This window comes from Falco rusticolus, chromosome Z, assembly GCF_015220075.1.
Source record: "Falco rusticolus isolate bFalRus1 chromosome Z, bFalRus1.pri, whole genome shotgun sequence".
Taxonomy (NCBI): Eukaryota; Metazoa; Chordata; class Aves; order Falconiformes; family Falconidae; genus Falco; species Falco rusticolus.
In genome coordinates this window covers 32,807,505-32,823,570 of record NC_051210.1, presented here as the reverse complement: position 1 = coordinate 32,823,570, position 16,066 = coordinate 32,807,505, and the positions used below count along the sequence as shown (strand labels likewise).

At 38.8% G+C, this 16,066-nt stretch overlaps 1 protein-coding gene across 5 annotated transcripts in view; it reads right to left on the bottom strand.

Annotated features, from left to right (window-relative positions):
* Positions 1–69: 69 nt before the first annotated feature.
* FSD1L (fibronectin type III and SPRY domain containing 1 like) overlaps positions 70–16,066 on the bottom strand; it is a 34,819-nt gene continuing 18,822 nt past the window's right edge. For 2 of the 5 annotated variants that reach the window (XM_037372770.1, XM_037372772.1), the window contains 6 exons: positions 15,797–15,895; positions 13,919–14,045; positions 7,270–7,367; positions 6,567–6,818; positions 6,158–6,246; positions 70–4,221 (listed from right to left, as the gene is read on the bottom strand). In XM_037372770.1, the coding sequence (XP_037228667.1) occupies positions 4,102–4,221; positions 6,158–6,246; positions 6,567–6,818; positions 7,270–7,367; positions 13,919–14,045; positions 15,797–15,895 (785 nt within the window). In that variant the 3' untranslated portion in view covers positions 70–4,101. The remainder of the gene's footprint in view (positions 4,222–6,157; positions 6,247–6,566; positions 6,819–7,269; positions 7,368–13,918; positions 14,046–15,796; positions 15,896–16,066) is intronic. The other 3 variants (XM_037372771.1, XM_037372773.1, XM_037372774.1) reach the window with 3 other exon arrangements.

Genomic DNA, 16,066 nt, shown 5'->3' with positions numbered 1-16,066 from the left:
TCAGCACCTCCACGCCCGGGGACCGAGCCCCACCGCGGAGGAAAATAAAACGAGGGAGACTCAGGCACAACAGATTTCAAATTTCTTTATTAATACAAAACGCTTGCATCACACCTCAGTCAAAGACACCAGAACGCTCCGCGGCGGCGAAGGATGGCACCCGGCGGAGGAGGCCGGAGTACAGCCAGTGGCGGTGGGGCCCCCGCGGCGGCTGCCCCCGGGACGCGCAGCTGCACAGGAGGTGTCGCAGGCCAGTGCGGGAAGGCAGCGAGCGATGGAGGCGCACCGTGTGCGGCCGGGACGCAGGGATGGCGACGGAAAACCGCTGCCAGGCCTCCCCTTCCAGCAGGGCCTTCAGACGGCTCCAGGGAGGTTGAGGCGGGGGCAACAATCAACAGAACTCATCGCTGTTGCCTGTCAAATTATGCATGATGTTCAGGACCAGTGATCGTTAGGAAACCACAACAGTGCTAAGTCAGATGTTCTTCCTGAGGGAACCAGTTCCCATTCCCCGGTCTTAATGCAAAACAGCAGGAACAGCACTCTTGTTGGAGGGCACAAGGGGGTAGGGAAACAGGGTTTGTACAGTAGCCTCTACTTTTTTCTCCTTAGAGGAGGGCTAAATAAGTAAGCCTTCACCCTCTGCCATCTGTATTTGGTATTTGGAGAAGCACCTATCACCTGGATGTGTTTAAGTCATCCTTTCTAAAATTCACATCCCTTGTTGCAGTTCATACAGCTTTCTGTAGAAACAACAAAAGTTACAATTTACTGATGTATTAACTCAGGGGAAACCTTCAGTTCCTCACAAGTTATCCTGAAGTTATCTGAAGTCTGAATGACTACCAGCGATCACTGTTTAGAAAAAAATTATAAATCTTATTTTGGTCATACAGAAGAAAACTCCTGTCTAGCCACCTAACAGCATCAACTCCAGAACACAGAGGCTCAAGGAGTATTAAATTACTACAGATATTCTACTTTGCGTTAACGACGGGTAAACCCATAGACCTTCAAAAGGTCTAATTCCATTGCCAAAGAACAACCTCTCCAATTCCTGAGGTGGATTTGCCTAGGAAAAAAGTAACTTCACAGGCTGCACGCATTCCTTTCTTGCTGCAGGTACAAACAGCGCAGCAACTTCAACAAAATATCACCAATAAATTGGTACTGGACAACTATTAGCTCAGGAAAGAAAAAAGTCTAAGAAATCTAAAGTGCTTAAGGCAATTCTTCATATCCCCATTTACTAAAAACAGTTGTACTAGCTGTTAGCAGCAAAAATTTGACATCTGTGCAAACTATCAAATAACAAATTCATTCTTTAAGGGTAAAAAAGGTCACATTGACTTCATCCAGGACATGAGTTAATCTAGAACTTGCAAGTCACAGTAAGAAATCATTTAAGCTTTCTTTTAAATGTTAAAGAAAAACTATGTTTTTACATTGTGCATATCAAATTTAACTTGCAGGTTATACATCTTACAAAAAAAAAATCAAATGCTTTTATGTAGAAATAGAGGTTACTCATAGTTTTCTCTCACTACACATTAACTTACTGTAAATATTCCCTTTCTTGCCAAAAAGGGAAGTAGGAACTGTAGCTGAACACCCAACATCAAGTGCGAAGGGTTGCTAGCCTATTTCTGTATCTGTTTACCACAGTCGTTAGAAGAACAAGTCTCAAAATAAGGAGCATCTATCTTAACCCTGCCCTCTCAAACCACCACCAGGGTTCAACCACACAAGTCTTACTTGCTCACATACCACTGAATTCATAGCAGCTGAGCCCCTAGCACACCCAGTCAGGTGTTCACTGAAGTAAAAAGTAAAGAACTGAGGAAGTAGTATTTAAGATTACTACACAGACTATTAGGATAATATAACAACATCTGTGGATAACATTTGAAGCATTCAAACACTGTTCAAGAATCATGTCACCTTCCAGTATCTCTGTTTCAAGACCCAAAACACTAAACTGGCAGAGGAAAGTACAGTTAAACTGGGAATTGTTTTGCACTTTTCCTCTGCAAAAAAAAAATCACAGCTGATCTGTTCACAAAGCAAATATTTATAGAGATGCTCAAGTTGCAGATACAAAGTTAACATGAAGGCTCAACCATCCTGTCAACTTCATGATTTCTCAAGAGAAACATAACTTTCTAGAGCAAGTATTAAGAAAAAAATTTAAAGTTTTCCACTGAACATCACAATCAGATTATGAGTTGTTTCACGGAATTTCTCTTCTTGAGAAATCTTGATAGACACAAAGGACCCATATCAATATTTAAAATGTTTTTACAGTTCAGCCCTGTAAGAAAGAAGCCAATTCACTATGGACTATCAGCATGAATTTGAAACAGTTTTCAGATGGTATTTGGAAAAAATCTTCAGTTAGGACACAGCTGATTCAAGTGTATATCTGAAAATTATTTCTAGGCTCCTGGACTCAATTAGAGGGAAGAAAGCAGATTTTAACAGTCTATAATACACACAGAATTCTCATTGAAAAGTTGCAATTTTCCACGAAGAATATAACATGATTATTTTTTTAGCTCTCCCACTATTATGAATCATATGACTATTGTTACTAAGCTACCAACTAGGAGCTGAGATCATTGAACACCCAGGCTCAACATTTCACTTGATATGTGAACAAAAACATGTACATGCAGATCCAAAAGCAGATCATGTTAGCTGGCAAAGCATTTGCTCACTTTCCACTTTTTCCCTTGCCCTTAAGAGAGGGGAACACATTATGCTGGGAGGCTATAAGGAGAGCCTTTAGGATATGGTCCTCTGAAGGCCAGTCTCATAGCCACATATACATGATGTATGGTATGTGCTAGCAAGTTAGGGTGGGATACTACACATATAAGCTACATTTCTGCTGGATAAAAAAATCATGGAATTTTTTGATGTCTCTGGTTATCCAGACAGTACCAGCAATCCTCACTAGGCTAGTCAGAACAGGTAGCAAAAATGTGCACCTGGGCTCAGAGGATACTGCCCCATCAACAGGAATTTAGTGCCACTTCTGCTGCCAGCTTTGATACTGACATAGCTGTTTGAGAAGTTTTAGCCAGCCTTGGAGCTGGCTTAAGAAAACGCTGAAAGGTGTTTTGGCAATAGCCCATCCCCCATGATCTTCTCTGGGGAGATGCATTTAAACTGAAGCTCTCACACCCTTGTTCCCAGCCTCAGCTGCACTGCACCTTTGCTACTGGCAGACAAAGATTCAATTTGTCATTTTTTCATCAGGTGCAATGTGAATTGCTGATTATCATAATCTAATTGGAATAATGCCACAAAACTAGAAAGCCAAGAGTTGACCCTCAATTAAGAGCTAAGAGAGCAGTAGCATGCTGTAGTTTTAAAAAAGCTCTGGATTTTTGGTTCTGAACCTCTTAACTGAAATAATTCCCAGTTCAATGACTGGTTATCATAATGCATCTTCCCTGATTACATAAGAACGCTTTTAAATACCTTTAAGTTTTTACATATTCTGTAATCTGTAATAAACAGAAGCCAAACTTTAAATATCCAATATTTAAATGAGCTACTCCTGGGAAACAGGATGATTTTATATCAGAAAAAAATATCACAGACTGCTCTTACTTCTTGTAATATTCTTTTGAAATCATATGCTGTGATATTTTGCTAGGCTAGGGTAGCAAATCAACACTCTTTTGAAATGCATGTTTGATATCACAGGTTCTAATGGGAAGCCCGGTAATAATAAAACCTATAGTCAAGTAATTCATGTTAGGAGAGCTAAAAAACCCTGTATGTTTAATTTTTCACAGAAAAAACCCACTAATTACAAAAGTAATATTCATGTCCATAACAAAATGTTTAAATACAGTATTAGAAAAGCACATAGTTACAGCTTTTTATTTCTCCACTTATTTTTCAAATAGGCAACAGTTCAGTTTTCTGTCTGACACTTGTGTCTGGATTCACAGTAGGTTCCTAACACTTTAAGCCCCAAACAGCAGCAGGTAGCAAATCCAGTTTAATCCAATTCTGACAGGCTTCTGTCAGTAACAGCCACACAGGGGGGAAAAAAAAATAATCAGCAATATATAATAATAGACGTTACTAGGCGATATTGTTTAAACTGGTTGCCGAACCACTCAATTCATTTTCACTTTTCTGGTGCATTTTCACCACACTTGGCACCTGCAAACCAGTACTCAACGTAAGCCCACCACACCAGATCTAAGGAGAAAAAAAAAAAAATAAAAATCAATATTCTGAACATTATTAATTATCTACATCTCTTCTCCTGTCCCACAATGGAACTAACACAAAACCTGCAGCTGCATGTCTTCCCTCTTGCTTTCTAGTCACAGTACTCTGTAAAACATTCTAATCACCCAGAAGCTAGTTTTGAAGACCATAAAGTATAAGATGCTTCACATACTATGCTTTATGACTAAGTTTATAACCAAGTCTAAGATCTAGCACTAAAAGAACTGCTCATAATAGGAAAACTTCTTTGAAGACCAATGTACTAGCAGCAAGTACTTTATGACAATGAAAAGCAATACTGTCACTACACTCCAGTGTGTGAAAGCAGTGCTTAGTTCTAGTTACAGCACGGCAGAATTATGTCAATGTAAACATAATACAAAAAACCCCCTATGTTTTGAGAAGCATTAAGGGCACAGGTACCAGTGACCTCTATTTTACAACCAAGTTCCTGAAAAAACATTTATCCCTGTTTATGAATAAATTTGAGAGCTGTAATTAAGTAGCTTGCAATTTTTAAGTGTTCCGACTAACCCAAGGTCTGACTGCTATCACCAAGCACTAGACCAGGGGTCCTCAAACTTTTTAACCAGGGGGCCGGCGCGGATGCAGTGGCAGGCAGCCATCTGCGGCTGCTTGGTTTCCCCTCCCCCCCCAACCCCGGTGGGGGGGAGCAGGGGGGGTCTGTAAATAGCAGGGGCCGGATTGAGGACCCTGGGGGGCCGTAGTTTGAGGACCCCTGCTCTAGAGGCTGTATGAGATGCAAGCTAATAGGCCAAACCATGGGTAAGCAAGTGTTTCCTTGGATGCCCTAGGAACTGACTTGTCAGTCAGCCTTAGCAATGCTAGAGGAATGACTAACACAGGTATCCCAGCAGTTCCGAAGCCATTCTGTTCCCTGTATGTTGAAAAGGTTCAGTAAGGCAACTTGCTTAGTCACCTCCAAATAAACAGCTATTAAAATTCTTGGACTCCTGTTGTCAGTACCTCTAGCCAACAGTAGAAATTGTGCAGGCAATTCTGTCTGATGAAAGTGAAAAATCAGGTGTTTGCAAGTGCTAGATGTAAGGCTGCCCAGGCGAGTTACTTTTCTGTTCCTGCTCCATGCCCAAAAGAACAATAACTTTATTTTGGTCTAATCACACTTTAAAATTACTATGCTATGTTTCTATGGGCTACATTACACGAGACTAGAGATCAGAATCTAGGCAGCTGAGTTGCTAGCCTCCTCCAGATTCCACAGTTTTCCTAGACCTGTACGCTGCTTCCAAAGTATAATGCACCTGATGGCATCTTTTAACACAGCTGAGGCCTGCAAATTTAGTTAGTTACTTAAATCATCAAAGGAAAACCAATACACAGTAACTAGTAATTTTCCTGTACATTTTTTTGCAAGGTTTGAATCTTTAGAATTGCAACAAGTTTTCACTGATTAGCTTAGAACCACAAAAAAGTTACACAGGCTAGTGAAATGGCTGGCAAGACAAATCCCACAGAGCTTTTAAAGATTTGAAAGCTAGAGTCTTGTATCTCAGAGAGAAGCATCTGCTGTTGTTCCGTCTCATGATAGCTACTCGGACAGCCTGCAGCATCTTGGACTCTTATTTGCATCAGTTCAAACCAATTACCGCAGCAGGCTCATCAGCTACTTGAATGCGCTATGAATTTACCCTACAAAAATGTGATGACTTATTTACATAGCAGAGACATCCAGATAACAGAGTTCTCCCATTGGAGTGCTGCTCTAAGTACCACAGGAAATCAAAAAGAAAGTGTTAAAAATTGTTTAAAATTATTAGTCAGCCAAAAACAGCGCTCCCAGTTTCTTCCTTTAAAAACCAATTAAGTCTTTAGTAAAATGAATTCTGTGCTAGAAACTGAACAAAATTTTATAGATACTGACCATGAAGCCTGGTAATAATTGTTGAGTAAACTTTGTTCTAAAGGTGTATAAGAGCTTCTTTGAGTTTCCATCGTAAAATGTGAGCTGACCTAAAAGAGACAGAAAACGAGTTGAAATACATGTTTAAATGCTATTGGTGTGTAAGTTTTGGTAAAATTGATTTTTTTCCAGAGAAAGGTTTCCAGAACACAACAAATACAGTCCACATGACTGAAAAATACTCAGTAGCTCTGCCACACAGATGAACCCAGATCATTTGACATTACAAGCATTATTACACAAACAGCTCTGGGCCTTATTTTCATTAAGAGACTGTATCAATCTGGAAGTAATGTGCTACTTTAGCCTTGTCCTGATTCAATTTGGCATGGGTAAGTTTTTAGCTAGATATCTTAAGATTGTAATTTACCTCCATCAAAGTCGCAGTACACTCCTATTCTGTCTGGAACAGGCATATCTAGAGTCTTGGTTTTATTATTATGTTTTGCTGAAAATGTGGTTTGCAGCCAGTTGTTGATATGGATGCACCAGCTTGAATTAGTCTTCCCCAGTTGCTCAAATTTCCCCAGGTTTCTATATGTTACTCCCACACTGTAGGATTTGCATTCCTTCTGGGCTCTCACCTCCCAGTAATGCTGTCCACTTTCAATAGCAGTGTCTCCTACCAAAAAAACCCCAACATTTAGTTGCTACAATTAAGCATACCTTCCAATGCTTGCTTCCTTATAGGCACTTCTCTTTTTATTTTAAGATGAGGGCTTAAAAATAAAAAAAACCTGAACTACAAGGAACAAAAAAATTCATGTACAAGAAAACAGAATAAAAATTTAAAATAGAATAACAAAACAGCTTTTACTTACACTTACTGAGACAAGATACATTTAACAGCAGTGAATGTTAGTCACCAAAGAGCTTTATAATAGAAGAGCTTCAACAGACTTGAAGACACATACTGTATCATGAAATTGTGGTGTTATATAGAAAAAACTCCTTCTACGCAAGACAGCATCAAGTACACAGCCTTGAACAATCACAGATTTTCCCTCTAATTCCTACCTAATCTGTTCTCCCACAGCATTACACCTCTAACAAAATTTAAAAGTTCACCTTACCTAACACCGTGTATGATTCACCAGCAAAACGATCTCTGCTGCTCCTCCTCACCAAGGATCTGCTAAAAGATATCCTCTTTGGAGACTGTGGGCCACTTCTAAGAAGAAATTAACCGTTCAAGATTTGGATGCAATTACAGAAATGCACACACAGACAACTTTTCCCAAGTCAATCAGGGAGCAATAAACATACTACATAAGCTATTGAAATGACACATTAGTTCAGCCACTTAACACCTCTATCAGCATGCATGCACAAGAACTGCAAGAGCAGACAGCAAGGAAAGATACATGGCATTGTAACAAACAATTTCAGAGGCACTTGAGAAAGGAAACAGGACAAAAAAGCAGATGTGTTGCAGATGCATTTGAATGAATGCCTGTATAAAACATTGTTTCACCTGTACTATGCAGAACCTTAGAGAATTCATGTTTCTGGTTTTCCCCATAGGATTTCTAGTGAGTCTTATCTGATTGTTGTAGCTGATCTGTTAAGTATGAATATACTGTTGATGCTCAATGCCAAAATGCCTAGTTTTCACTATTAGTATCAGCGAATGGGAAAATAACATCAGTTGTATTAAATGTAGGTTTTTCAGCACATGTATGGCTTGTATAAGCAATGACTGAAATGCCAGGAAAACATCTAACTCTATGAAGAATGAAAGGAGTAAAACTGTGATAACTGTATTAGAAAATACACACTGAAGATTATATAAAACCCAAGAGAGTCAACTCTAAAAAAAATTGATATTAAAAAAAAGATAAAGTGAGACTTCCAGGGTTTACTGCATCGCTCTCCTAAAAAGAAAAAAAAGCCACCAACAAATCAAACACCAAAAGTATACTGAAGGATGGAGATTGTGATTAAGTCTATCAAAGACTACAGAAAATTGTGTCAGAACACATTCTGCTAAGAAGCACGCAGCAACTCCTCAAGAGTCATTATAACATTTAAAAGCCTAATCCCAATAAAGAAAGACTTAGATTTTCTAATCATTCTTTTCAAAAGCATTCTCAGGACACAATAGCAAAATAAACAAAACCACACTTTGCCCTAGAGAATATTCTAATAAGTTACATAAAAGAATAACGTTAACCTCATGAGGTTTTCAAACATTTTACTGTAGTTGTGCCCCCAAAAAGTATTCCTAGCAATCTAAGCTTTACATAAAATGAAAGCTATTTGCAAATTGCAATGAATATTAAAACTCAGTAGCCAGGAATCATGTCTGGTTGTTACTTTAAAGGTGATGGGTAGCAAAGAATTTTAACTTTTCAAAAATACCTATGCAGTTTAGAGTTTAATTTAATTGGAAAAAAATTTTAAGTATATAAGTCTCTGAAATACACACATGAAGTCATTGCCAAATCTTCATCCTCTGTAGTATATCATACATTAACCTTAGAAGAGTTATCACACACACAAGTTCTCTCTCCAACCTTTCCCTCAGCTACAATTTGGTAAAGCTAACTGCCACTTAAATGCCCACTAATATAGTGAAGTTTAGCTTGTTTCCTTTCAGATTCATTCAACACTAAATTCAAGTTTTCTGTAATTGTTCTCTAATACCATTTCATAAAGGGTTAGAAAATGGCCCTTTTGCCTCATACCTTCATTAAAATAAAGTCACAGGGGAATCAAAAGATGAGTGGGATATTAAGCTCTCATACATAAGTATAATAGAATCTCTGGTTCACCTTCATGACTAAGTTTGATTTATTCCAGTTACAGAAGTCTAAAAGAAATCACTGATGAAAAGGCTGTCTACTTTAGCATCACCACTTATCATATAAATTTGCCAGTACTGATCAGAAAACAGCTAAACTTCTAAATTGCTTGCAAGAGTTACATGAAGGGTGCAAACATATTATGCAGGTGCATCACATCATATGCTTTTGAATCTTGTTAACATGAAGGAAGCTCTAGTTTACTTACCAAAGAAAAAGGTAGCAAGTGATAGCATGGAAAAAGAGAAAAGCATAGCCAAGAATTAAAGCATAATTTCAGGGGGAATCATCACTCTCGGCAGATTCCATCCTGCTTCAAGTGCAAAGATCATTCACTCACACTTCCAACAAAAGCTGCTCAATTTTTTCTATTTACTATTTTACTATTACTGCTCAACTCAGTATAAATGAGTTATGCAAAAAGCAATACGGCCATTTAGAGCACCACCATAAGACAGATGCAGGTGCTTTGCTACTATTTTCTCAAAGTTAGGAAGACATTAAAAGGTCCTCAATATCATTTATTTTATTCAAGTCTTCTGTAAATGGCCGTTGCATGTCCTTTGTCTATTCAAAATCTAACAGCCTTTAACAGTTCAATGACATTAGGTATTTGGCATAAGTTTAAAAAATAGTCGTTGGTTTTGGGTTTTTTTTTTCCTCCAAGTACTTAAATCTCCCTTCCAATACGGAAAGTCAGAAAAATTTATAGAGAAAGTCAGTTTGGTGCCCATTTTCCAACACAGCATGTTCTTTATTAGTTAGTATATAACTGATGCAGTTTTTCCAATATTCAGTGACAGATATTCTGGTCTTATGGTTAGGATTGTTGCCTACAGCACTTAAGTTAGTCCCAGTTTTCTTGTCCATTTCAGCAAACACAACATATTCCAAGCAGTATGTATTCTGTTTTGGAATGGTTGAGGAGGGATATCAGAAGTTATCCATGGATGGATATCAGAAGTTATCCAGAGGTTTTTTTCTAGTTTAACAAATATTTTACAGATCATTTAGCATTTCATTGTCATCATATTCTTTCCAACCCCTGAAAGCTGCACATTTCCTTTTTAAAACAATAAGGCAACTTTTCCCACCAACTATGGAGCTAGCTTCAAATCTTCCCTCTAATACAGACACCATTGCACAGATACTCAAAAGGGAACAAAAGCCCTGTCTGCAAGAAAGAATGCAAGCTCATTTAAATCTCCTGCTAGAAAAGATTAGCCTGAGATGCTAAGCTGAACATGTGACCATGTTCTACTAAAGCAAAGGCCAGTAAAGAGTTTCACCAGTTCTTACAACTACAAAAGGAGACCAAGGTGTAAGACTCCCAGAGTCAGCGGTTATCTCCAAGAGATTTTTAAAACTTAGTTTAGCAGAAATTAATATGTTTTCTGTAGTAGAACTAGCAACACTGCACAGCTTCAAGAGCTTGTTTTTGCCTACAAAAACTTTTCTTTACTGCTAATCTCAAACCAAATACATATCCATCTGATAGATGAATACAGAAGAATAAAACCTACAAGTTAGGAACCTGGGCATTTGTTTTGGTCCCACAACTTCTAAATCAGTGACAAAGAGCAAGAGCGCAAAATGGGAGAAGTAATTTCTCAAACAGGAGTTTTGTTAGAAAAATCATGAAAAAATTTACACTAACACAACTGCACAAAGAATAGCAGAATATTTTAGCTGCCTTTATGTATCAAAAAGAGAGATGCTTTCATTTGGACGATTGGTTCTGCAAGTAGAATTGCCATGAAGCTTTTTACACATGCCCTCAGGCTAACTTCATTCTCTTTGAAAGTGTAAAAACAACGATTTGTTTTCATCTAATGTCTAGCTTACAGCACAAGTTCAGAGGCGAAAAGGTTTTCACATTGAAAAAAATAAGAACTAGAAAAATTTTAAATTTCTCAGAAAGGTACTCTTTACTATATTTGTAGAAAAATTTAGCGCACCATCATGTGCCAGAAGGCTAAGTAAGCATAAATATGTCTGTAAGTAACAGAGATCTTTCTATCAACACTAGAATGTTTTAATGTTCTTCCAACCATTGTAAATCAGGTCTCTCGTTAGGACACATCCTTCCAGGAAGACTCTTTTCTAGTCACTGGAAAATACATACACAACTTCTGTGAATCCAGGTTAACCTTCAAAATATTTTTTAAAAGCACATGTGCACTGTTACTCATAAAGGCTATTAGATTTATTTCTCAGTACATCAAGCAAAGGAAAGTAGCATAAACTCCCAACAAAACTAGGTGCTAGATCCCAGGAATAAGAGGTATATTATCACCTTCTGGCCACTGTTGACAGAAATAAGTAGTCATTAAACAACCCTTCTATTACTACAGTAAGTTATCGCAATTTTTAAACTGCCATTAAAACTTACTCTACCATGCTTCTGGCAGTATATGCCTATATGGAAGGTATTTGTTCATAAATTATCTCAAGCAGTGCTCTTTATACCAAAATGTGCACGTTGAAAGTGAATTAATTGTCTTTGAGGAAGAAGTAACCAGTTCTGCAGACAAGGCAAGAGCACTGAACACTGTTCACACCTTGACATTAGCAAGGCTTTTAACCCAGTACCCCCAAACCTCAAGAGGTAAGATACAGACTGGGTAGTTGGCCATAAGCTGTACACAGAACCAGATGAGCACCAGGGTCACAGTTATGGATAGCGTTCTCCAGATGAGGGAACCCCACACGATAGGACAGGCTGGGGGACAACTGAGGGAAGAGCAATTCTGCAGAAAAGCAGCCGTGAGTGTTGGTGGACAACAGGAGCCAACAACAGGTGGACAATTCACTGCACTGTGCCTTCACAGCAGAGGTGACCAACCCCATCCTGGGCTGTAGCAGCAAGACAGCAACCAGGAGGCCAAAGCAAGTAACCATTCCTCTTGATTTGGCACTTGTCAGACTGACCCTGAAGCCCTGTGTCCCAGCCTGGGCTCCTCAGGACTATACTCTGACATATTAGAGGCAAGTCCAGTGGAGGGCCAACAACTCAATTAAGGGAGTGGGGTACAGGAAGGCAATTGGGTTTGCACAGCCTCAGGAAGACAAGAGCCAGCTGCTGTCTTTAACAGTGCAACAGGGCAGTACAGAGAAGATCAAGTCAGGCTTTTCGCAGAGGGGTACACATAAGTAGCCGAGAGGCACCCGGTACTCATTGCACCACAGGAAATTCTAGTTGGGTATCAGGATATTCCTCCCCTCCTGTGCGGGTGGACAGGAACAGAGGCCCTGCAAGTTAACACATTCTTCATCCTTGGATATATTCAAGGCCCAGTCAGAATAGACTGCCACAGTGACGTTCTTCCAAGCATATTTACTCAGTGATTCTGAACAGCACAAATTTAAATGGCCTAACACTCAACAATCTAACTTAACAGAATCCTTGGTACTTAAGTACTTCTCTTAGAGGAAAATGGCTAGCAAATGTGTTCAGGGCTGCTACTTCTTTTACGAGTTATGTTCCATTATTTTTTGCTACGTGGTTTGTTTTACTGGTAACTTTTCCTCACCAGTGAGTGTTATAAGATAAAATTGGTACTATAGGTGGTGGCTGAATTTATCTAACCTTAGCTTTTCCAAAAGGACAAAGCAGGTAACTTTCCGTATTTTTTTATAGCAGAAAAGCTGTCTATTCACCAGTAGTAACCTGGGACACTACTAAACAGAATTACATCAGTTGTCTGCTGACATTTACCTCACCTACTGTATTGAGTTTACATGGCAAGGTTTTGGTAGCAGCAGGGCTGCAACGGTGACTTCTGTGAGAAGATGCCAGAAGCCACCCTGTGTGAGAAGGAGACAGTGACAGCTGGCTCCAAGACAGACCCATCACCAAACAAAACTGAACCAGTCAGTGATAGCGGTAGTGCCTCTGTGACAACTTATTTAAAGGGTAAAAGCTGCCGCAAAAGAGCATATAGAAGAGAGGAATGAGGATACAGCCACCCTGCAGTCCATGGAGGACCCCACACCAAAGCAGGTGGATGTGCCCTGAAGGAAGGTGCAGCCCACGAAGAGCCCACACTGGAGCAGGTTTGCTGGCAGGATCTGCGGCCCTGTGTGGGACCCAAACTAGAGCAGACTGTTCCTAAAGGACTACACACTATGAAAAGGACACAGGCTGGAACAGTTTATGAAGGACTGTAGTCTGTGGGAGAGGCCCACGTCAGAGCAGTTAGTGAAGGACTGTCTCCCTTGGGTGGGACTCCACAGTGGAGCAGGCAAAGAGCATGAGGAAGAAGAATCAGCAGAGACAACACATGTATTCACTGAAATCCTCATCCTCCAACCCTGTCCACTGCTTGAGGGGAGGAGGTAGGGAAGTTGGGACTGAAGTGGATCCTGGAAGAAGGGAGCAGTGCAGAGAGTGTATTTTAAGATTTGTTCTTATTTCTCATGATCATACTCTGAATTTTGATTGGCAATAAATTCAGATTTCCCCAAATCAAGTCTGTTTTGCCTGTGATAGTAACTACAGAGTGATCTCCTCATCTTTATCTCAATGCGCAAACCTTTTGTCATTCTTTCTCCCACTGTCAAGTCGAGACAGAGCAGCTTGGTGGACACCAGGTGGCCAGCCAAGGTCAACCCACTACACCTACAAGTTAGTGTATCATTCAAAGTACTCAACTAACAAATTATTTTAAATTAATTGAATCCTATTTAATGATTAAAACTTTTCTAATAGCTTCCATAAACAACCTCCACATCTGTGTGACAGGGGAAGGAAAATAAAATAAAAAAAAACAAAATTTCTTCCAGAACAACATTTATGAATGAAAATTCCTTTGGTGTCCCACTGTCCTCAATGCTTTAATTGTCCCCCTACCCTCATCCCTTAATTGCCAGATGAGACATGTCAGACAACTTAAGCATTTAAAAAAACAGTTCTTACGTGCTTTTATTTTCCTTCCCTTTTATTTTTTCTTGGCCTTTGCCTCCAGTAGTAACCCATTCAACATAGGTATCTCCAACTTTCAAGTTCAGGTGACATGAAGTACTGTCCAAACCGAACACAAACGCTGGCCAAGACAAAATGCAAAACAGTGAAATGGTATAATGCTCTATCCCAACAGTGGCTATTCATAGAAAATTATAGAAGCAGAAGTAAAATTGTAGCAGAGCACTGTTTGACTTAACAGAAACATCAGCTTTTTAGTCTAATGCTTGTAATCAGGGTAAGGAGCCCTTTACATAAAGCCAACTATTACCTTCAGTGCATAGATTACATCAAAGTAAATTTCTTCATCTCTATAATGCTGCAATATCAGCAATGAAATTCAGCTAGCACTTTCTGCTAGTTATAGCTTACTCCCTAGATTCTTAAAATCATGGATGATTTTAAAAAGATATGTTTATTTTTCACACTTCACAGCACTAAGTTGCCAACAAGGTGTTCATGATTCGTAAGGACTGCTGACTTGGAAAATACTAAACTGACAGGGTAGCACATAGAGGCAGAGTTGAACTACAAAGTCAGCTGCAGATACAGGAACAGTAGATGCATGCAACTAGAAGAGACTTGGTATTTGTTGCAGCCAAGTCTTTCATCCAAGAAAACAAAATTAATACAACATGCCAAGTTCACTAAGAAGTTTATCTACTGACTATACCTTAAATGTCCTAACACCATCAGATATCATAGTCCAAATCTGAAAGAAAGTATACTTGAGATTTTAAGAGCTTAGAGCTCAGCAGAACTCAAGTCTAAAAACCAGTAAGGTAAGCACATGGATGAAAATACTGAGCTTCTGTGGGCTTGTTATTAAAGTGCACTAGATGTTCACATAGAAGTAACAAAAATAATATGGGAAACCTCACAACTACCCAAAAAATCAAAATCAGGATTATTTTTCTGGTACTGGAATAAGGAATGTAAGTGGCTGTTAAATGGATACTATGTATCTGACAATGAATGTTGCTTAAGAGTATTAAAATAATTTTAGAAAAGTTACCTGAATGCCCATCAGCTCATTCAAATTGCATATAGCTTTGTTATTATGAAGCAACAGAATTCACAAGTAACAGAATTTATATTTTAATTATCCAGTTCATATCAGCCATCTTGCCCTTTACACTACAGACTTGGCTATAACTAAAGCCTCAGGATCATTATTCTCCACCATAATAGTTAAGATCCCATTTTGTGTTCTGTCACAAAACAATTTCCAAGAAATGTTTTTCCAGTTAATTTACAAAACAATGTTAGGAAGCCACCATCCTCAGAAAAACTGATTTCTAACGCAGTGCCTTAACTCTAGCAATCTAGAGCTGCCTAGTTGGTTTTTTTTAATATTGACAGTGATTAGTATATACAGCTACAAGGTCAGGAAGTTCTTTTCAGCAACTTTTATTTACAGAAAGCTATCACCTGTCACATATTAAGTACCAATAACCAGCCAACTACACCAACTGTTTAGATGCCCCAAGAGTCCTACTGATGCTCAGCCACAACATTCATCTTCTCTTGCTGGATGTTCATATGATGTAGCTTCACATAGTACTATCAATCCACAGTTCAAAACAACCCATCTCAAACTGTTGCAGAAAGTCACATCAAGCACTAAAAATGAGGTAGGGAATACTAAAAGACCAGCTTTATGTCAATGAGTTTTGTAATCCTATACAGAAATACTTGTTTTCCTTTTTACTTAGGACATGTGTCAGCAGTGCTCATGCAGAAGCAGACTTAACATACAAGTTCATGTATGAAAGCAGAACAGTAAGCACAGGGTTTTCACTACATCTAAGGTTAGAGTCTTTGAAATTTTACCTTTGGTTTCCAGAGTCACAGGATCAGAGTATTCCCCTGCCACAGCTTTGTTGCAAGCTTGTACTCTAAAATTCATGTATTTTGTATCAAATTTCAGACCTAAAAAGTGAATATTTATAAACTTGATAGATATTCATTATTGACAATTATTACAAGACTGTAGCTGTCTTCCATTTATCTCAATCTGCAAAAAACAAGTTTAAGTATCAGTATGAACTTCATTTGACACATTTTTTACAAAACCTCAGCCAAAACAAAATGCAGAGCCAT